Here is a 23,668-nt window from a genome sequence, read left to right on the forward strand (position 1 = left end):
TCTGCAAAGCTCGCTTCATTAACTTTTCTGTGAGGCTCTCCCAGAACCCACCACCACTCCTACCACCACCAACCCAAACCCTCGTGGGGGACAGATCCTTCTCTCCACTTGGCAGTCACTCTTATTAAAACATGTTTCTCCTTTAATAAAAGGAGATTATTATTTGTCTGCCTTCTCTTTTGTGAAACTAAGATTCTATTATTATTATTATTATTATTATTATTCTACTTTCTCCTTTGTGAAACTTTCTAAGCCCCCTCTACCTAGAGTTAAGCACTGCCATTTATTGCCCAGTCTTGTCTCTGGTATGTAATTCTACTCTCGCACATAACACAGCACCCTGGAATTATCTTTCTTAATAATCACCTACCCTATTAGACCCTGTGTGCTCCCTGAGAATATCATGTTATTCATCATTGTATCCCCAGGGCCTAGCTAGTACCTGACACACAGTAGGTGTTCAATAGATGTTATTAAATTAATAAACAAAATACGATTGCTTTCTGCCAAATCAGAATAACCTGGTACTGAGCATGCCTCTTAGCATCCCAGCAGAATCCTTACTCTCTGGCAAAGAAACACCAGCAAACAAAAGTGGACACCAGCAAACTAGGGTGACCTAAGGAACTGAGGGTGCTGCTTGCAGGGGAGGCAGGCTTCCGGCAAGGGCAAAGACAGGCCCTTGAAAAACTGGACAATTTCCTCATGTTAACTTCAGGAGGCTTATTTTACATCGCCAAGACTGGTGCTATAAGGAATCCTTTGCTAACACTTGTTAACACTCAGCTCTACAGTGATCATCACCGCTATAAAGAGACGTCCCAGTGTCCATTTTCGCATAGGTGTTTCCTTAGAGAACGACTGATTGGGACTATAGCAGCTAGATGTACTCTCATCAGTTAACTGCATGAATGCATGAAAAGATTTTATACATATAACTTCTAACAAAAAGAACACAAACCAGAATTAATGTGGCATGATGTTTAAAGATGCCTGCATTCTATACACACCTCATCTGTACCACAAGAAAACACGCATCTGTACACACGTATATTCCAGCACAATCTCTTCCTTTTGGTTTTAATTTCTGGGTGGCATGACTCAGCAACAGCAAAAGGAAGAGGTTACGATACAAAGTCTATTATAAATATGAAAAAAGATACTGGAAGACTCATGGAGTACAATTAATTCAGCAAATACTTGCTCAAATGCCAGGAGATACAGAAGTTTTAATGATGTGTCATATAACATCACCTCTCTCAGGAAACTTACAGTCTAAAATAAAGCTTTTCACTACCGTATGCGCACAGAACTGAACAAACAGAAGGAGATCGTTGAATGTGTCTTAAAAAGAAAAATGTTAGTAACTATTACTAACTGTTGGTTCTATTTTCTACAAAAACAATGATTTTCAACAGATTTAAGCCCTATTTCTACTGACCACTTGGAGGTAAAAAAATTTTTTAACAAAATGTACGTAAGCTATAAACATTTTAAGAACCAAAAACTATTTTCAAGGGAAAATTAACACTACTACATTCAAAAAACCTTCATTTCCTAACAACGAAATGCTATATACATCTAAAATTATTGGTTATGTTCAACATATGCAACATTATTTATGTCAGTTCTAACTGCTCTTGGCCAGTTTTCTCATAGGGAAAACACCTACACTAGTAGGACAAAATGAAAAATGTTACCTTTATAGTAAAAATAAAATTTACCAGTGAAAATGTGGTAGAAAGTTTCCCCTGGCTGAAAAATATACCTTTTCTCCTAAGTCAGAAAGAAGCTTCCTAAACTCTTCCTTTTGTAACGTAAATGATAATTTGAGTGATGAATGTAAGAACACACACATACTCAACAGATGTTATCTCTTACTCACTTTTTTAAGTTTTGAGACAATCTCATCAGGACCTAATTTCAAATGGTTCTATTATACCTGTGTTTTTGACTATGAGCCGCCTAAATTGTTTTCAGAAAGTAAGCAGATATTAATTCAGAACTGGTTTTCTAACTGGGCAAGACTACTAACTCATCCTGTTAAAAATTTTTTCAAAATTATTTGTTAGTAAAAATTATTTATTTTGCATGCTGTGGAAGGCTTCTTTACCTGCAGATGGCTGGGAAACATTCTTGAAGACCTTTCTTTTTAACTAAAGATCCTTCAAGGCAGTACATAATGATGTCCATAACCTTTATAGAAAAGACGCAAATCCAAAATTAATTTCAAATACTTAACTTTCCAAAATTCAAATTATTAACTTAGGCCTCAGCTGCATGAAAATTCTAGATAGTTTGACTGCAATATTTACTTTAAAACTATAGTATATTTACTAAAGCTACAGTATAGTTACTTTATACCACAGGATATCCTCTTCCTTATCTGTGAAAAACAGAAGAGCAGTAAAATAAAGAAACGAGACTTGTTGACTTCAAAAGCAATTCATATTTATCAACAATATAGGTAGCTTTTATTCAAGCACCCTACATCCTTTGTTTTACTTATAATGAAAAACATTAAAGAGAACATACCCTTTAACAATTATTCCAATACAGACCACTTCCCTATGAATGGTAAGTGTACACAGCAATCATTTTGATCTTTAATGAAATTTAAATAAGGACCCTAGAAATGGTACAAAAGTTAATTCATTTAATTATCTCTCTCTCTTTCCTGTAGATAATTCTTGTAATTCTTTTTCTTTTATTTCTTTGGAAATTAAAATGCTGATTCGTATTACTACGTGGACATATTTAATTTAGATTGTTGCTGTAACATTTAATAGCAGGATATTCTTACCTCCACAAGAAGATCCACAACATCTGTGGGCATTTTTTCAATAAGAATCTCAATGACTCTCAGAATTTCCCCTTTAGCTCGTGCAAGAGTTGTCGTGTGCATGTTCTGTTGGGACTGGGTGTTTGCTGCAAGAGCTGTATGTCTGTGTACCTGTGAAGACATTCCCATGCTGTAGATACGGCTGACACTCGATTCAGTTTTGCATTTCTAGCCACTGGTTTATTTTTCACTTGTTAACACAAGAGGGGAAAAAATGAGAATCAATAAAACAAATCTCCTGGGGTGGGTCAGGTCTTTTGATTGCAAAAGAAAGCATTTAGTACAATAAAAACTCAGTAAGTATTCTCTAATAAAATTCTGTAAGTTCCTGAGTATTATATGAGACTTTAACACAACACTACAGTGACATTTTTCAAAAGACAGACTGAAGGTTTGTGAATTTGGTCTATTTGGTGCTGAAGTGGACAGCGGTTAGGAGATACCCAAGCAAGTAAGAGGCATGAGACTTGCTCTCAAGTAGTAATAGTAAATGATGCTTATTGAAGACTTCCTGTGTCCCAGGCACCATTCTTGGTGCTGTATAATGAAGGTGTATCATGCGAATGAACGTGTCTCCAAAAATAATATGCATTGTAAAGAATATAAGTTCACTGTGTTTTTCTTCCCCGTACAAACTGTAAGTCTTAATCATTCAGAGGAGAAACAACACTGATAGGAGCTGGGCCAGCCATGGAGGAGTGGGCATGACAGGGGAGGGGACAGTAATAACAGTGAGAAATACTTCAGGATCTTACTCTAAAACTCTAAGTGAAGTGGAAAACTTATTTTTACAAGGTAGCAAATGTGAACTATTACACTGAAATATTAGAACACTAACAATGTAGGAATCAACTGGTAATTAGTAAAACATTAACATTAAAATATTTAAAAAATACCTTTCTAACCTAAAGCTGGAGTAGAATAAATCCAAAGCATGGCTATTCTAACAGTTCATTTAAAAATATTCATTTGTAAATGGTGAAAATTAAGTTCAAAAACACAATTAACACAAATACTTGCTTACTCTTTAAAGAGGCAGTTTTATGGCTGGCATTTATAGGACCTGTATATGTGGTCAGGTATACGTAAGGTTTATTCAATATATTCAATATTACTATCAATGCATATTCAACTGATAAGAAATTCCATGGCTAATAAATCTGTTCATTTATATATATATTTCTGTTATATAATAAATCTGTTCATATGTACTCTTCATATAAATATATAATATCTATAAATTATAGATATATAACCTACATATACGTATTTTAAATACACTGTAACCTCACTGTAACTCTATGCACTATCAGAAAAACACATCCCCTTACTCTACAGATTTATTTTAGGTATGAATTTCAAAGTCCCACCACCTCATATTAACTCATACAATCTGCTATTAACACCTTCCTTCCTCCCTTCTAACTACCTTCACATCACAAATATTTGCTGCATGCCTATTAAGGATGGCTTTGGGGCAGACATGGGCCCAGTAGGTTTCAGGTTATCAGGGCAGACTCAGAGGTATTTATTTAGTATTTTAAAAATTCATCATAGCTACAGGAAAAACAACTCAGACAGAGCTCATACCCCACGGACACCAAGTCTGCACATTATTCATGCTGAAACGGAACAAACCTTTAAAAAAAATGTAGGAGCTTATCATCCTTCCCTTTCTCTCCCACTACTAAGACCTATAGGAAAGATCCTATAATTGGTTCATTGTTCTTTACTAGTTTTTCAGTTAGATGTGGGCAATTAGTTAGAACACTAAGAATGTGGGAATCAATTGGCATTCAAGTCTTTATCTGTGACATGCAATAGGAAAAACAATTAGCAAGTTTATGACTTACATTTTTGTTTACAGTTGAAGAGCCAGTGTTAAATAAGTTCAGTGTTGATTACAGGCAGATATTCACATTTATAAAATGTGAGTATCTTTAGTATATTTTAATTTGAATAAGCCTACTATATTTCAGGTTGGAAAATTATTTTCAAATATTTGCAAGTGAGTTAACTTTGAGAACAGAAATGAATACAAAAGCATAAGTCATGAATGCATTGCTGTGGAATTCAGGGTACATGCACACAGGTACATATGTATTCATTTCAGCACTAAATTATTAACTTGCATTGTTCTAGAGCAAACTGGAAGGACTATTTGTGCATATGGACCCTCAGCTCACAATATCTAATAATTCCTCTAAACGAGAAAATGGAGCACAAAGAGAGGTTCTGCTCACCTCTTTGGCTATAGTTGTGATGAAGGCGGGTGGTCTGGCGGTGGCAATGAGCGAGAGGGCATGCCTTGCCGAGCGGGCGGAGTCAGCTGCAGGGCTAAGAGGCAGCCCCATTGTGATGCTAAACAGGGATCAGAAAAAAAGGAAAAAAGAAAAGAAGCATTAGAAATATAGACTGAAAAGATTAGACACAGCTTATAATGTCAGTTCAAGGTCAATGGGAGCACTCAAACAGTTAGAATATAATGGACTTGCAACAATGAGCAGTGATTAGGAGTCAGGGTGTTCTGGCATCAAATACAAAATCGAATAATTAACCGTGAAGATTGAAAACAGTATGTGCATCTGTCCAAAGTGTTAAAAACGCCTTGTTAACAAATTATCAAGAACTAGTACTGAATGCATATCACAAAGCTCAGAATCAGGCAAGAAATAAGACTGTGCTGGGTATTTTCAAATTTTTTGCTAAAAACAAATTAAAGGTAATAATTTGTTTATAAGGCCACAGAAAAAGGGCTTCGTTTTAAGGACATGTATCTGAAAGGAAGCAAAATTCACTTCTGTCCATATAATTATCAAAAGAACTGAAAAAACTGCAAAATTATTTTTAGTTTTTAATATTATTTTTAGTTTAAAATATTCTCAGTACTGTTAATTTACCCCATGCTCAATACTTTTAGAACCAATCTACTACTCATTATGTTCTGCCAATAGTTATTTTGTATTGATGCAAAAATTATATTAATGAATACTTATTTTCTCTCTATAAAGATCATAGGCATGCCATTGTCCAGGCAATATATAAGAATATGTACATGATGAAATAAATCTTTCCAAACTGTGGGAATACCCTGATAGAATAGTGATGTTATATTCCTTTGCCACCCCTAAAACATAAAAGTGATAATATTCTTCTGTTTGTAAGCTTCCTGTATATTTTATATAGGCTACTGTGAAAAGTAGTAAAACTTCATTAAAATGTGGCATGTGATCCACATGTCAACTGTATACAAGGAGCATTTTGCTATTCAGTAAGAGATCCATTATAGTTTCTCTCTAATGTTGATACTTAAAAGTACATAATTTTGATACTTAAATAGCCATATGAAATTATATTAAGATTTGTCCTGCTCTAATTAGTCTGTATGCTTCATGTGTAAACTGGATTATGTTTACTAAAAATTCTCAAAATGTTTACAAATATTTCTATAATTAGTCTAAGAATCATTATTTTAACTTTTAGATGAAAATAAGTATGCAGGTGGCGCCTGGGTGGCTCAGTCGTTAAGCGTCTGCCTTCGGCTCAGGTCATGATCCCAGGGTCCTGGGATCGAGCCCCGCATCGGGCTCCCTGCTCAGCGGGAAGCCTGCTTCTCCCTCTCCCACTCCCCCTGCTTGTGTTCTCTCTCTCGCTGTGTATCTCGCTCTGTCAAATAAATAAAATCTTTAAAAAAAAAAAAAAAAAGAAAATAAGTATGCATTACACAGGCATTCTTATCATTGTTAAAAGAAGGTAAATTGGTTATAGAAAATTCTGCTTATAATTTCTTGGTGACTACTACATTGCTTAAATCTTTGACTGATAATATAACTGTCTCCAGTCCTTTTTCCAAACTGAGGGTAGATACAAAGCAGGAACTCAGAGAGGAGGATGGAGGCGTTCCTTTGATGTTTACCATGAAAAAGAAAGATGTGAGCTGACAGAACACACACATATTGAACAAGAAACAGAAAGAATGCATGGGTGGACATGTCACCTCCACAGAAGATCTTGATGCCCTAGGCACCCAGTAGGGACTGGAAAGACATGTTCAGCAGTAAAGCAAGGTGGGGGTAGTTAGCCAGGTTCTTTTAGGGATTAAACTTTACTATTGAGAATTCCGCAAAGGAAATGCTCACTATGTGAGTAGTGCTAACCTAGATTGCTCAAGAATTGTTATAAAGTTTTGATCATATTTTAAGTTTTAAAAAATCCAAAAGCTAATTAAACTTTTGAGATATTCTATGATATTTCTCAAATCAGTATGAAAAGGTGTTGATAATATTGAAAGGCTGAAACAAAAATGGTATGTTAGGGATGCCTGGGTGGCTCAGTCAGTGAAGCGTCTGCCTTTGCTTCAGGTCATGATCCCAGTGACCTGGGATCAAGCCCTGTGTCAGGCTCTCTGCTCAGCGGGAAGTCTGCTTCTCCCTCTCCTCCCCACTCCTGCTCTCTAGCTATCTCTGTCTCTCTGTCAAATAAATAAAATCTTAAAAAAAAAAAAAAGGTATGTTAACTAAACAATTCTGAGCAAACCTAAATCAAATTTCCTAAGATCAATAAAATCACAGAATGCTGGGAGTTGGAAAAGATCCCCAGGCAGCCTCCCTGCCCAGCAGTCAGCCATGGAGCAGGAATGTCTACCTCCTGGACAGCCCGGCCTATGTCTGGAAGGCATGACAGAGAGGAGAAAGAACTGGATGTGGAACCCAGGGTCTAGGTTTGAAATCGAGCTTTCCTGTGCTCTTTCATGTCTTCTTGCACCTGCCCAGAACATCCCTTAGAGGGGGGTGGTGTAGGCATTTTATGGAGAAATCAGGTCCAGAGTGAGGAGCAAAGGTAGTAGTCTGACGTCTTCTTGGACAGCTGAACTTTGGAGGAAATAAAGGGGAGGGAGGCTTGCCCATATTGTGGTTAACTGGATTAATGAACTGGTAACATGACTAAACTCAGCGACTTTGGATGAATGGTTAGATTGCATCCCTGAGTGAGGTTTCTCAAGTGGTATGTTGTAACATGTAGACTTCAACTCTGTCCTTTTTGATGTCAATTGTGATTAAATGAAGACACGGATGCACAGTTATCAACTGGTGTGGATATAAAGTTGTAAAAGCAACTGTACTAAATGGGAGAACTGGAATTCAAGAAGTCCTCAGAAAGATCAAATTGGGCTCAAGAAGGAAGTCTTATGTGTGGGTACAAATGACCAACTTAACAGAAATGGGTGCTTGACCAAGCTTGGGGAACAGCACTGAGGGCTGTATCTGAACCACAGCTATGGATGTTAATGATGTGGCTGCCCTGAAGCGCTAGGTCGTATCAAGGGAAACAGAGTGAAAGAGAACATGTTGCCCCTGCTGCACTTCATGGTTCTGGCTGCCTGTTCGCCCTCCCCGTGGCTATACTGCGTCTGAGCGGCTAAGAGGTGGGATCTGCCTTCTGCAGGCCAAGTGTTAGAGCATCCTCCTGGAGTCCAGAAGAGTCCCATCCAATTCCTGCTGTGTGCTGTTGTGACCACTTGCAGTTGGAAACCAGAGCTCTACTCACACAAACAGGATCCTACCAACCTCACCACCCACCTCTCTTCCAGCCCTTCTCTGTTCCTTCAGGAGGAGAAAAGTTTAGTGGGAAGCCAAGGCCGGGGGCTGGGGGGAGGGCGGGAGGGGAGCAACAGAAAGAATGAGAATGAATGACTATGCATATATGTGTTCACCTGAGGGTGACAAATGGATAATGTCCCCCTATCCTTATGTGCTCTGTGGCCACCCTGGACTGAGTAAGCACGATGTGTGGAAAATGGGTCTATTAAAGTAACAACTTCACAAAGTTGTCGAGAAGATTAAATGAGCAGGCAAATGTAAAAACCTCCAGCCCTGCATCTCACCTATATTATACATACAATAGATGCTTCTTCTGACCCAAGATGACTCTCACAAATAGAAATAAAGTGAAAAGAAAATGAGATCAACTAACAGCAGGTCACTGGTTTCAGTTAAAGGCCCAGTCACACATCACCCTTAATCCATCTCAGCAAATGATCTTGTGAACTTGGGGAAATTGGCAACCTTCTTATGGTAAGAAAAATGGTAAAGTTTGGCGTCCGGAAGAGAAGCTGTAGGGCAATAGGTAAGGAAGCTAACCAAAGACATATAAAAGTATTGCTCATGAATTCAGTGGAAGCTGGAACATCCAAAAATTTGTAGAGGCGTCAAAGAGTACGTTTGAGTGACTCCCATGATCAGTGTCCAGTGGCTGGAGTGCAGGACTTCAGAATGTGGACACATCTATTGTTCTGAGGTCAGGGTTCTGCACATTCATAGTGCACAGGCAGGAGGGTTGGGAGTGTGAGAACAGAGAAGAGTTGTCAAGGCACAGGGGAAGAAGACAAACCTTCTCTCCCCTCTGTCTATTTAATGCATCACTGCCAGAGTCATCTTTCAAAAGCACTAACTTTATTTCATGGTTAACCTGCTTAAAAACCTCAGTGGGTCCTAGGGCTTCTAAGAAAAATCTTGAACTCCTTGGCTTGAGGTTCTAGGCCCTCCATAATCTAGTTTCGCTAACTTGTAACTCAGTCTTTTCAATACCATGCTCCTGAGGCCAGGCTAATTTCAAGGTTGGTCCCTAAAATTCCATTCCTTTTTTGACTGTAGTTTGTGGCTTATGCTTCTCCACTACCCATCCCCCCCCATTTGCACACTCTCCTCCCTCCCCTCTGTTCGATTCTTGTGGAAGCCTACGTGTTGTTCTGCAATTGCTAGAGCATTCAATTACAATCTATTGAAACAAAAACAACCAACAATGAAACCCATTTATTCTAGGCTCTTAGCACTGAATCTGATTCTGCCAGGCATTATGAATTAGTTTTGTATTGTGAACTCTGTGCAGATTGGTACCATGCCTTCTAATCCTGTGATCCCCCCAAAGTGCCTAGTTCAGCCCTTGGACACAGTGGTAGCTCAATAGTTATGTGCTAAATGAAGTTACCTGGCAAATCCAGCAGGAAAAAAAATCACTGAAGCCAGTTATTTGACTGAACTTACCAAGCAATGAAGTCAAAGTAATTGATCTAGTAGTCCCAACAGACGAAGTCTAATTCTACATGTAGTTATCTTGAAAGTCAAAGGTGCACTGTGTATGTGATATATTTTAATGTGGGATTCTAACTGAATGAAGAAGGATCATACTATCAGAGGTGTGAAATTAAAGGGGTATCTGCCTTATTCTGGAATCTGTATGTAAACACAGAACTCACTCTTTTCAGCTGATCCTGCTTATCCGGCTGTTATGCAGATCATTTGTTATATAGGTTTATAAGATGGGTCTTTAGTTTAAAAAATATGATATGACATACTCTCTATTTTACTCAGCATTTCAGTACACACATCGCATATGAAATACCAGAGATGATAGAAACGGTAAATAAAAATCATGAATAGAAAAATAGTCCACTCAGGCTGAGCTCATTCCTTACATGACTGCTCATTAATCCTGTTCTAACCATTACTCCATCGTGGTAAAAGCATTTTAAAAGTCACATGTAGGACCACTACAGTTAAATGTCACCATCTACAATTGTCAGACTCCCCCATCTGTCAAATTAAGGAATACTGTAAGAGAATATTCAGGGGGAAAAACCACTTAAACTTTTATAGAATAACCCACAAATCATGGTCAACAGTATTATGGACTAAATGTTTGTGTCCCCTGAAAATCTGCCCCAATGTGATGGTATTTGGAGATGGAGCCTCTGGGAGGTAATGGGGGTTAGATGAAGCCAGGTGGGTGTGGCCCTCATGAAGGGATTCGTGCCGTATGAGAGACACCAGAACACTTGCTCTCATTCTCTCCCACCTGTGAGCACACGGCGACATGGCAGCCACCTACAGGCCCAGAGGAGAGGTCTCAGAAAGAAACCTGCCTTGTCAGCACCTTGTTCTTAGGCTTTCCAGCTTCCAGAACTATGAGAAATAAATTTCTGTTGTTGAAGTCCCCCAGTCTGTGGTATTTGTTATGGCAGTCCAAGCTGACTAAGATAAAGAGCAACAGGGCATTGAAAACACTCACTGAAAACAAAGACTAAAATTATTTTGAAAATGCATACTTAATTACCTAACAACTGGGAATTCCATCTTACCCCCTCCTGGTAAAAACAGATGAACTAACAAGAGTCTTTAATGTAATAAAGAATCATCAATTCTTGTCTGTCATGTTAAAACTGAATTTGATAACTCAAAGGTGGCATTAGTCTCCTAAACACAAATGTGGTGATTCTCCCAATAAGTGCCTATCTTTTAGACCTATTTCCTGTATGTTGTATACATTTACAACTATGAGTTATAATGTAAAAACTATGCTAACAAAATTTAGTTAAATGGGTTCCTCAGATTATACATTTTCTATTAAAATAAACATCTGGGGCACCTGGGTAGCTCAGTTGGTTAAATGTCCAACTCTTGATTTCAGCTCAGGTCATGATTTCAGGGTCCTGAGATCGAGCCCTGTGACGGGCTTCGCACTGGGAATGCAGCCAGCTTGGGCTTCTTTCTCTCTCCTTCTCCCTATGCCCCTCCCCCCCACCTGCATACATGCACTCTCTCGCTAAAATAAATAAATAAATGTCATGTGAATAGGAAAAGTAGTTTAAACATAAAATCCTCAAATACTTTAGTGTGTATATGATATGTTCTTTTCTCTATCCCTTACCCCGTATATAAAAAAATATGGTTGAAATTTGAGTTAAAATGTCAATTCTTTTTCTCTCTATATAGAACTATATATAGTTCAAAAAGAATATTTCTAACATATGGGGCTTATCTGTATATTATCAAAGCATGTGTGGTTTCTAGTTGACTAGATGTTTTTCCTTTAAAGTTTGGTAAACTATGAATTTTCCAGAAAAGCAATGGGCTTTTGGTAATTCATTAACATTCTTCCGTCGTGGCAGTGGATGAGATTGCCCACACTAGGAAAACAGAATCACCACCAGACCACAACATGTACAGAACGGAGTCTAGCCTTCTAAAAGCACAAGGATTTTTTTCTGTTCTTTTACAAAGTATGATTTTCTACTGTTTCTAAGATTTTATCCATATATACATAACCATGGTGACCTAAAAAATGATGGATTTATAAAAAACATAATACTGCATGTTTCTATTTTTCTCACAATTAGGTAGGGATGGCTCTATCTATGATTTCAGTGAAGAGCAGCCTGCATTTTCTATTAAACAGTCCATCATGAATGAGCAGCCCATAATCATTAATTTAAAAATTCCTCAGAGAGTCTACCTGTGGATCACTGGTCACCTAAAGGGTGGCGTAACTATACAGGTATGGGAGAAGAGACCTGGGTGATACTTCAGCTCTTCTAGTACTGGTGAGATCTCAGGCAAGTTGTATCATCTCTCCTAACCCCGTTTTTTATTGAATAGCATAGTGAGAGCTCTGGATTGAATGCTGCTGAAGATTTTCATTTCTAAAATTCTTTGACTTAAATGTTTATTGAATGCAAATCATGTGACAGTGTTATGAATAAATATGAATAAATATATAATACCTGGCCCAGGCACTCAAGGAGCTTACTGATATTTAAATAGGTTATTAATTTCTAGAAGGTATAAAATTCTTGATGGGAATTTTCATTCAGTGTATTTTTAAAATCTGAAAGTATGCTGAAAATTCCGAGTTGACAGCTTTTACGTCCTTTGAACAGGCTGTTTTACGTTTGGCATTCTCTGGATCTTTAACTGTGGGGGTGCAAGATGGCACAGTGGAGAAGCAAAGCTCGTGGAGTCAGCGAGACCTAGGTCTGAACCGCACCTTTTTCACTAACCAGTGTTTCTGTGGACAAGAGACAGAACCTCTTTCCGATTCATTTTATAATCTTCCATTATCATGTTTATGATCATTTTATAAAGTAAAAGGTGAAACCAATCCTCTTTTTAGCCCTAATTCTATTGCCCAGAGATAACTGGGAAGGAACTTATGTTCAAGTTTTAGATGGGCACTCCCCACAGTTTAAGTTCTGCAAGGAATGGATAAAATTAGTTAAAAACAATGTTTACGGTCACGTGCCCTATGTTCTAAGGAGCTCGTCAGCATCTGCTGGGCATGCCTGTACCTTCCCATCTCTGTCCTTTTGCATGTCCTTGTTCTTCCGCCTCTCCTCAAAATTATTTAAATGAGAGATGCAAATAAAACTCTTCCTGGCATCCTTTCTGAGCACCCAGCTGTGATTCACCTCCCTGTCCTCTAAGCATCCCTACCTTTTACTCTCCTCCTCCCTTTGCATCATGGTTACCCCCAGGGAAGATCTTATCCTTCCTTCAGATTGCAAGTGCCCTGGAGACAGGATCTGTGTTTGATGCAACTTTGTAACTACATACAAGACCCAATAGTGTTCCTTCCATATATTAACTACTCAGTAAAAGTTTGCTTAGTTAACGTAGTTTAAAATTTGGTAGAATAGTTGAAAACATTAGAAAACAACCAGTGTTATTTTGATTTCAAAGATGTAAAATTCTCAGTCTTATTTCTATTTTTTTTTTTTTAAGATTTTATTTATTTGAGAGAGAGAGAGAGAGAGAAACAGCATGAGACGGGAGAGGGTCAGAGGGAGAAGTGGGCTCCCCGCCGAGGAACCCTATGTGGGACTCGATCCCAGGACTCTGGGATCACGACCTGAGCCGAAGGCAGTCGCTTAACCAACTGAGCCACCCAGGTGCCCCATCAGTCTTATTTCTAAAATAAAGACATTTTAATTCTGGAAAAATACCCTATCAATCGAGCCATCTATAGTTTCTCAGGAGACCTCTCAGGAATCATCTCTGACAAAGGATGTCAATATATGGGAGAGAGAGGAAGAAAGAAACTCTGCTATCATATGTGTTCCCCAGAACTAGGGAGCAGCCTGAGCGGCTTGCCCCCCTCAATCCCCTCCCTCATAAACTCATAAGAATGGGAATAAAGAGGGAAGCACTGTGTATGTTCTTTTTCAATTAACATGAACTGAAATTTTAAAAAACACAAGCCTAACATAAAAGCTTCTTCATAAAGCAAGCTGAACATCGCAGTCAGAAGTGAGGTGGCCGAGCACTGTCATGGTGCACAGAGTCAATCAGGCTCAGAGGGGTGGCCCGGTAGGTAGGCATCATGAGGGTAAGAGGCACACGCCCCTGCTCCACTTTGCCCCATTTCAGTCCTTCTGCAGCCTGTACCAAGTGTGTCATGGATGTAAGAGGCCATTTTCAATCTAAATCTTGTTATAGATTAATAAGCAAACATTTTCTTGCTTATTATGCAATTTATCATGATGAAAATTACATTGGACTCCTCAAGGCTACATGCTGATACATTCATTTATTTAGAGCTGTGTATAGAGAGTTATACTAATCTTCATGACAGAAAGGATGTAATAGCAAGATTTAAATTACCTACTGAAGAACTAAAGTATTTGTGTCTGTGGACATACTGCATGTAGATAAAACACAGTGCATCTTTATGTTTGCTGATATAAGCTTCATGTAAACTGATTTAAAAACAAAATAAAACAAAATATTAAATACTACGCCTAAAATAAAGCCCATCACTTTTCTCAACAACAAAACAAGACTGTATACTCTTGAAATTGTGTTTAGATCAGCTGTGAAAATAGGCTATAAAATTAGGTCAAAACAGAATCGGAAGGTATGCAAGGCAGCTGCAGCCAACGGGAGGGCAAAGGGTTGGAAATATGTTCTGGGCTTTGCACAAAGGCCAGCTGCCTCTTACTATTGCTTCAAATTCATGGGCTCAGTTTCCTCCTAATTCTTAAAGTCAACCAAGAACCTTCAGGCCACCTGTATCCAAAAACTATCCTGGCTGCCATTATGTCAAACTATTCATTCTAGAACCGAGCAGCTCTTGATCTGTTGAACACTAAAACAATGACAGTGGCATCACCACCCTTACTACCACCATAAACAGAACATCCATTCAATCTTTAAATGTGTGCTAAGTACTCTTCTAAGCACTTTGAAATTGAAACACATTTAATATCAACCTTATGAGGTAGGTGTTTAATTAGCCCCAACTTGTAGATGGAACTGAGGTAAGATGTGAAGTGATGTGCTGAAGAGCATACAACTAGGGAGAGACACAGAGGTAATGTTTAGGAAGTGTGGTGGTATGATAGGAGGTCGGGCGGGGGTGCAGCTGTCTAAATTGGATATGAATACTGTCTCCTACCAATCCATCCTGGAACTTTGGGCTGGGAATGCCCAATCTGCAGACAAAGCCACAGCATTCCAGTCTAGCCTTTTAATAGCTTCTTTGATCTCCACTTCCTGAGCCTAGAGCCATGATGGATCATAAGGGAAAGATGAGAAAGACAAACATGAAGAAAAGGACAGAGAATTCTAGTTTTTCCCAAGGTCAACAGAGATCAGAATGAAATGCCATGCATTGAGAAAATCAAAGAAGTGATAACATTTACATTAAGAGAGTCATCATGGGCCAGTTTAAGGATTCCTACCACAAGGAATTCACACCCACGAGGATGGCTATACTAAAAAAACAAAAACAGGGGCGCCTGGGTGGCTCAGTTGGTTAAGTGTCTGACTCTTGGTTTCGGCTCAGGTCATGATCTCAGGGTCATGGGATCAAGCCCTGTGTTGAGCCCGGCCTCAGGCTCTGTGCTCACCACAGAGTCGGCTTGACCCTCTTCCCTCTGTTCCTCCCCCTGTTCTCTCTTTCTCTAAACTAAATAAAATCTTAAAAAAAATAAAATAAAAACAAAAACAAAAACAAAAACCTGCCTTCAAGAATTAGGAGGCTGAGTTCTCAAGTCAACATGAACCTCTATTACCACACCCAATCCCCTTCCCATCATTCCTGGACACTTGGCCACCAAGGGCTTCCCACTTACTTCATTTCAGCAGCTCCTTCAACTCATCTGCCTTTCCCTCTACTCTCATCATTGCTTCCCTGGATCTCTGCAACTTCCTACAGCTGGTGCTTGACAGTGTGCAAGTGAAACCTCAATAAAGTGGATTTAAAGATTACCACGAGTGGGAAGGAATAATTCCCCAAACTATTTGGCCATGTATTCTATCAGTAAAACATTTTTGAGCAAGTATATATATAATTTTCCTTAGAAGTGATATGTTTACACTATTATTACATAATAATATGTCAAGGCACAATGTCACAGATCAGTCATTCACTGGCTCAACGCTAAATCCCAGAGGTGCCCAAATTACAGAACTATACTTCCCTTTCCCTGTCTATATCCAAAATTTCATATATTGAGATATTAGTCTATTTTTTTTTGTCTATTAAAACAAATCACCAACCGAAAAAACACAAACAAAAACCCCACAAATTAACTGGAACTGAGCACGTACTTGGCGAGCTGTTTCTCGGCATCAGCACAGAGTTCGAGAAGCCCCATGAGGACAGCAGACACGTCCATGTAAGGCTCCCAGACGGTGAAACCACGTCCAATCAGATCAATGGCTGTTCTTCGGATCGTACTGTGTGGAGGAAGTTTGGGGCTCGGAGGCTGCAGCAGAAGAAATGTCAGGGCCTTACCTAAAATTACAAAAGAAAAGGCAGAGCAGTAAAGTAATTTTACTTTTGTGATGTTTTCTTTGAAGATATTTTCAAAGTATAAACCCCTTTTGATTTTTTTTTTTTTTAAACTAAAAGGGGGTTTTCAACAGTAAGACTATAAAAGAGCTCAAGTTTACAGTTTGCTCAGCCACATTTTAAAGAGATACATTAGGCTACAATATTTTATACCATATTCTAAAATGTTTTAATTTCAAAAGAATTATGTATAATTAAGTATATATAATTTCAAAACATATCAGTGACCCTAACTTCCAAACAAGGTTTCTTTCTACTCAGCATTCTGCAAAATGGAGATGGTTTCAAATAATGTTATATGGTATTCATCTTTCTTCTGCCCCTAACAGCATTCATATGTCAAACACTTCCATCAGTAACACTTGTTTGTTTATCAGCAGGGATGAGGGATGAAGGTAGAGGTGTAGTTTAAAAAGTTTCCTCCACAAGCATCTATGTTTCTCCATACTCTGCTATACTGATCCAGCACAAAAGATGTGAAGTATGTGGTAAATTCTTCACGCAAGTTTGGTAAAGAAATTAAAAGTTTGATATCACTTTCAAATTTGATGAAATGATCTCGATTTTAATTAACATGTATTTCTTTATGTTGAAGATAATGCTAACAATTTGTAAACATAAGCCTAATGGCCGTTGAGCTGTAAAAGCTCATCTATTTCAAAAGGCATTTTGACATTTAAAAAAGAAAATAGGGACTGTGAAGAACAAACTGCAATTTAGAAGAGGCTGTTCATTTCTTGAGGGGAAGAGACAAAACTGTTTACAAATCATAGAACAGTACAGCAGACTGGTTATGGGGCATACAGGTTTCAGATCTAAGCCAGGGAAGTAACCACAGTTTCATAATTTATTAGGGGGCAGGCTGAAGAAGGTTCTCATGCGCTTCAGTTTCCTTGTCTGTAAAATGGGGAAAACAATAGCTCTCTCTCACACAGAGCATGAGTGCTGGATGAACTGATGCACGCCAAGTGTCCTGCCTGGTGCCCAGCACCCAGCACCTCAGAGGGCTCCACAAATGGCAGTCAGGGCTCATGACGAATAGCACCTTGAACTTGTCTGTTTTCAAAACTAAGAATGTGGCATATCAACTTTAATTTAATGCATTCAACAGATAAAAGCATTTACTCATTTTTATGTCCTAGCCAATTGTTAAATGAGAGCCCAGATAAGAGTCTGTGAATGCACTTTGTTTGTTCATGGTCCAGAATATCTTCCGCCATAGAACCCTTGAGGAATCTGTTGAAATCCATCAGTCTTTTCCCCAGGAAACTACATACACTACACATACATATCTATGAAATTCTGCAAAAAAATTTCAAGGAGGCCATGGTTCTTGGGTCAATAACTCCTCCAGTAAACTGAAAAGGTACATATACATGGAAAGCCTCCTAGAAGAAACATCTTGAAATTCATGACTTCATTCATACATGCATTTGAAAATTGTACTCTCCTACTAGGCCATGTAAATGTCATATGTAAAGCAAGTTCTGTGGATCATAAAAATATAAACTCCTTAAAAAAAGGTGACCCACCGTTCTCTATTTTCTGGCAGCACGTATGCATCCCTTCCCACATGATATTTTTAATAATAAGCCTTTCTATGCATTTCCCTTTTCCTCATCAAGTCTGTTACTCCTGGAGGTGGGAACTATGTTTCATGCAACTTTCCATCTCCCACACCACCAAGCACAGTGCTCTGCACACATTATGGACCTAAGATGGAAATATCTCTGCCTTGACTGCATGTACATTTCTAACGCTGCTCCCCGCTCCAGTTTGTCAGAATGAGATTTCAAAATGTCAAGAAACCCACCACTTTCCTGTTATTCTTTCCTTCTAGGAAGTTGTAAGAGCGGCAGAGAAAGCCCCATGGCTGTTCTCTGCAGACATCCTGGAGCTCAAGCAGCAATGGCTCCAATCTAGGGGACAGGGCTCCCTGAAGGTGTGTCCTTGGGAACCAGTGTTGTGAAGGGGCAGTAAGGTTTCCATTAATTACAATGTTTTACAGCATTTCAATCATCATTTTCCTTAACTGCACTCCACTATTTCTGTCTTCATTATAGGCAGGAGCATTCTGGCAATCCTAGGGAGCTTGCTGATTTTTTGCAGCCTCTGTGTGGGAACTCTGGAGGCAGCTTCCTCACCACTCTTGACAATTTTATCCTGAGAGCAAAGGTAAACCGTTAAATGGCCGGTTTCTTGATGTTTTTCATAATTTTTCTGACAAAGTAGGAAGGACAGCAGAGGGGATGTGATCACTTACCTTCTGATGAAATGACAGAAAAGGAAGAATGAGTAAGCGTACTTCAAAAGACCCCTGGCCTTGCAATGGTCCCGCAGGGTATCTCTGCTGCTCCCCTGCAAAGTGTGATCTACCCTCACAGTGAGGATGCCCAGCTCAGCAGGAAATGCAGGTTCCCTACAGCACCGACATCCCCTCTCTTAAATCACTTTCTATTTCATTCAATGATCTTATAAGTAAAATTCTTCTACAGGTACATCTCTCCTTCTTTAGTTCAGATCACAATCTCTGGGTAACACAAAGCAAAGATCCCCACAGTTCTGGCAGGCCATGTGGCACCAAGAGAAGCAGAGAGAAAAATGGCCGATTTAACACACACATTTTAAACCTACTAACTAGAATCTGATTATTTTTCACTGGTCTGTTTTGGAATTATAAAGACAGAAGAATGTTAAAATTCCACACCTATCTCTGACAGCTTATGCCAGGAAAAACATGTAAATAAGAGAAGATAAAGAGGGTTTTCAAGTTAAACATTTTGACTTCTAGCCTGGCTGATTAATAAAATGCTTATGACTTTAATGCTACCAGGAATAATGACCCTGATGTTCTGAAGGAATACTCTCGGATGCCTAAGGCTTCAAACTTCCTAATCATAGATTCTTTCTGATGATATTAAGGAATAAGCCTTTAAGAAATGGTTGTTATGATAATAAAAAGGGATAGGTAAATTTAAAATTCCTTTTCCGACTTACACTGTATTCTCTACTGCAGGGTTTATCTGACTTATGATTCCGTAAGAGACAGATGCTCTGCAACATGGGAGAAGGTGATAAAAAAGCTAAAATTAAGATACCCATGGTATCTCCCCTTTTGATAGAAAAAGTCTCATGACAATTTTATGAATTTTATCTCTCAGAATTTTCCTTAAACCTTTGGTACCCAATAACAGTTGCATTTTAATCTGTATAAGATGAAATCTAATTCTGTACCAAAATACGTATGTATTTATTTTATGTAAATGCCCCACTGTCCCACAGTGCCTCACTGAGCAAGCAAGGCAGAGAATGATGTTATTATCTGCCATCACGATTGATTTCTTCTATAAAAGGCTCTCTAGTGGCAGTATTAAAAAGTTCAACAAGCTGGACTGACATTCATTCAAGGTTTTTCGAAATTTGGTTCCAACCTATCCATCCAAAGATTCATGTGATAACTATTTATAGAGTGTTGCTATATAATACTAAGTGCTAGAGAAACAAAAGGAAAGAAGACTAAGTTCTTTCCCTCAAGGAAATGCATTCTAGTTCTGGAGACAGGTGAGCAAACAGGTAATTTGAATATATTCTGTATAGTGTTAGAATACTTAAAAGCACAAGGTATCGGGGCACCTGGGTGGCTCAGTTGTTAAGCGTCTGCCTTCGGCTCAGGTCATGATCCCAGGGTCCTGGGATCGAGCCCTGCATCGGGCTCCCTGCTCCGCGGGAAGCCTGCTTCTCCTTCCCCCACTCCCCCTGCTTGTGTTCCCTCTCTCGCTGTCTCTCTCGTCAAATAAATAAATAAAATCTTTAAAAAATAAATAAATAAAAGCACAAGGTATCAAGACAGAACTTAATAGGGGCACTTAGCCCCGTCTTAGAGGTATGAAAAGCATTCCAGGGAAAGGTGACCTCTATATCCAAACCTAAAGAATAAGTAGGAGTTAGCTACTCAAAGGAGAGGACTATGGAAAGAATGCATTCCAGACAGAGAGAAGAGCATGTCTAAAGACCAGGAAATGAGAGAAAACATGGCCAGATCAAGGGATTATCCATAGTTCAATATGGCTGGAAGTTCTGTTGGGGAAAAAGGAAGAGGTTGAGGTAATGGGCAAGGGAGAAAAGAGGACAAGGTGGATGAAACAGAACAGTGAGACACGAGGCAGGACAGGCTATTAAGAGCCCAATCACAAAGGGCCTCATATGCCATGCTAGAAGTTTGTTTATTCTGGTGACATTGGGGAACCACGCAAAGTTTTAAGCAAAGGAGAGGTTTGATTAGATTTTCATTTTAGAAAGATCAATACTTGGGTTGTCTTGTGATTAGAAAGGGGTAAGACTATTGCCCGTTTCATTCTGATCTACTCATTCCCAGCCAAATGGATTAATTAGAATCAAAGAATTTTCAAATTGAAAGGACTTGAGAAAAACAGCATCCATTCCTGTGCTTCAGATGAGATAACTGAGAACTGTAGAAGGCTAGCTGCAAGCCTGGAGAAGGTAAGCTGCAAGCCTGGGGAAGGAGTCCAGGCCTCTGTGGCCCAGGCCATGTGTAATGGGGCCAGTACACAGGTCTGAACACAACTTGCATCTTTATGACCATGCTTTATTCCTGACGCTCTACCCAACTATGGATTCAAAATTATATCTTTTATGATCAATCTCCTCCTGAATGAAGGCATAATTTCAACTGCAGTTACTAGTATCTCCCGCAAACAGAAGATTAAATAAAACATATGTTTCATCTTTTCTCATGCAATGAGAAGGTTGCCATCACTCCTTCAACAGCTAAATATAACCATAATAAGATCCCTGCAATTGTCTTGGCTCTAACTTAGTTGCATTGTGGTCACAAAATGGTCTATTGCACATCTAGAGTTTCCCCCACATCTTCCCTCCTTACCTTAGAATGAAATCCTTTTTAATACAGCAATTGCTATCCAAACATTTCACAAATAACAATATGGCATCTTTCGGCGTTTATTTCATTTTCTAAAGCTAATTTTATTTATTTTTATTTTATTACCTTTTCCCATCTGCTAAATGAGTAAGTTCCCTAGGCTATATGAAATTTTTTGAAAATACTTTTGTTTGGCATAAGGCTTAACGCCACGCTTTATATTTAGTTATCACTTAATAACTGTTGCTTTGGCAAATACTGTGAATTACTTTACCCTGTGTGTGCCCAGCACAGTCAACACAATTATGTACAGATCAGAAATTTCCATGAATCTACTACAAACCTATGCTGGCCCGTGGGGAAGTTTCCATGGCTCTATGGTGAAATGGCAAAAATATAAACAATGTAGTAAGTCTTTTTCATAAAGCTAAATTTATTCAATTTAAAGGAGTGCTTACATTCTTACTACTTTTTTGGTGAATAAGATTTTTTTTTTAAGATTTTATTTATTTATTTGACAGAGAGAGACACAGCGAGAGAGGGAACACAAGCAGGGGGAGTGGGAGAGGGAGAGGCAGGCTTCCCGCTGAGCAGGGAGCCCGATGCGAGGCTCGATCCCAGGACCCTGGGACCAGGATCTGAGCCGAAAGCAGATGCTTAACCGACTGAGCCACCCAGGCACCCCTAAAAGATTTTTAAAAATGATGAAGATAAAGGGGTTAAACCTCCAAGTCTTGATTTCAGCTCAGGTCAAGATCTCAGAGTTGTGAGATCCAGCCATGTCGGGCTCTGCTCTCAGTGGAGAGTCTGCTTGAGATTCTCTCTCTCTCTGCCCCTATCACCCCTGGCCCCCACACGTGTGTGCTTTCTCTCTAAAATAAATAAATAAATCTTTTTAAAAAATGATGAAGATAGTGCTATTTTTTAGTGTCTGTAGTGAGCAAAATAAAAAATGTAAAATACTGCCATATATTCTCAGATTTTATTTTTGGAAATTTTGCTGGCCATGATATCTGAAGTTTGGAACCCATTACCATTTGTAATAAATGTACTACCCTGAGGGACTACAGGGCACCTTCTCCCACTGTAAGTATCACAACTAAGATTTCTATTACAGGTCCTTGGCTCTTAACTGAGAATGCCAAGAGGCTCCTAATTCACTTTGTTACAGAATAGAATTCAGCATTATTCAAGTAATTCTGGGGCCATATTCAAGGTCCATTTATCAAATTACTAGTCTTTCTCACCCACAAGATAGGTAAGTAAGAGATATGTGGCAGCTTCAAAGTGGGAATCTAGCATGTAACCCCCCACCACCACTGCCATCACCATGTATGTCCAGCCAAAAGTACAAATGAACTACCAAAAATGCAGACATGCTCAGAACAGTAGAACACAAATCAAAATAAAACAAAACACTTTGAAAAGCAGAAAGCACTAAAATCCAGCACTGGATAAATCACAATTAACTCAGACCCTCCGGCTGTTTGAATTCTGTTGTCGTGCAGTCAAGAGTAATAACAATTGCTCATATTTTAGTGCTATTTTATCCCAAGCTTTTTTTTGAAGAGTGTTCCAACTTCATTCTTACTGTTTTTTTAAAGTGCTACATAAGAGCAAAGCTGCAAGAAAATTATTTACGCTTTGCTGTAACAGCAAAACACTAAAAATGAGAAAAGGAATGAGACAGAGACAGCAAAATAAAGCCTACGAGAGCAGTGATTAAAGAGCTGACATATTCTACCATGACTAACTTGTTGCTTTGGCAAGACGAATATTGTCCCATCATGAAACTGACCAGTGAAAAAACACCAATTCAAAACATTTTTTGTACTATCTGGCTGGTAATGACGACTAGCTCTTTCAAAAGATTAACATACAAGCCATCACACACACACACACACACACACACACACACACACACACACACACACGCTATTACTTAGGTAATAATGAATTTGTCTTCTGGGGCATTTCTTCATCCTTATCACAAAGTGTAGATTCACTTTACTAATGCACCCTACATTTATGGAATGCTTATTCTATGAAGACACTTATATTAACTATAAAAAACTATAGTTACATATTTCTATAAGCATTGGGTATTATTTTAAGCAGCATTTAATAATAACGCCTTTATGTTGTTATCTCACTTTTTTCCCCTCTTGCATTTCTAACGAGGGTAGAGACTAAACCTGATAGTAGTGGTGCCTTGAGTTCTCTACAGCCTATTAGAGTGCTTTTATTCACTTATTCACACACACACACAGGGTCAACTGCCAGTTATATACACCAAT

General features: G+C 38.7%; 1 protein-coding gene across 3 annotated transcripts in view; it reads right to left on the reverse strand.

The window, feature by feature from the left end:
• Window positions 1-23,668, reverse strand: part of WDR7 (WD repeat domain 7) — a 316,799-nt gene that overhangs the window by 86,184 nt on the left and 206,947 nt on the right. For all 3 annotated transcript variants that reach the window (XM_078060265.1, XM_078060266.1, XM_078060264.1), the window contains 4 exons: window positions 16,228-16,414; window positions 5,086-5,203; window positions 2,804-2,953; window positions 2,114-2,196 (listed from right to left, as the gene is read on the reverse strand). In XM_078060265.1, the coding sequence (XP_077916391.1) occupies window positions 2,114-2,196; window positions 2,804-2,953; window positions 5,086-5,203; window positions 16,228-16,414 (538 nt within the window). The remainder of the gene's footprint in view (window positions 1-2,113; window positions 2,197-2,803; window positions 2,954-5,085; window positions 5,204-16,227; window positions 16,415-23,668) is intronic.

This window comes from Halichoerus grypus, chromosome 13 (genome assembly GCF_964656455.1).
Source record: "Halichoerus grypus chromosome 13, mHalGry1.hap1.1, whole genome shotgun sequence".
NCBI classification, from domain to species: Eukaryota; Metazoa; Chordata; class Mammalia; order Carnivora; family Phocidae; genus Halichoerus; species Halichoerus grypus.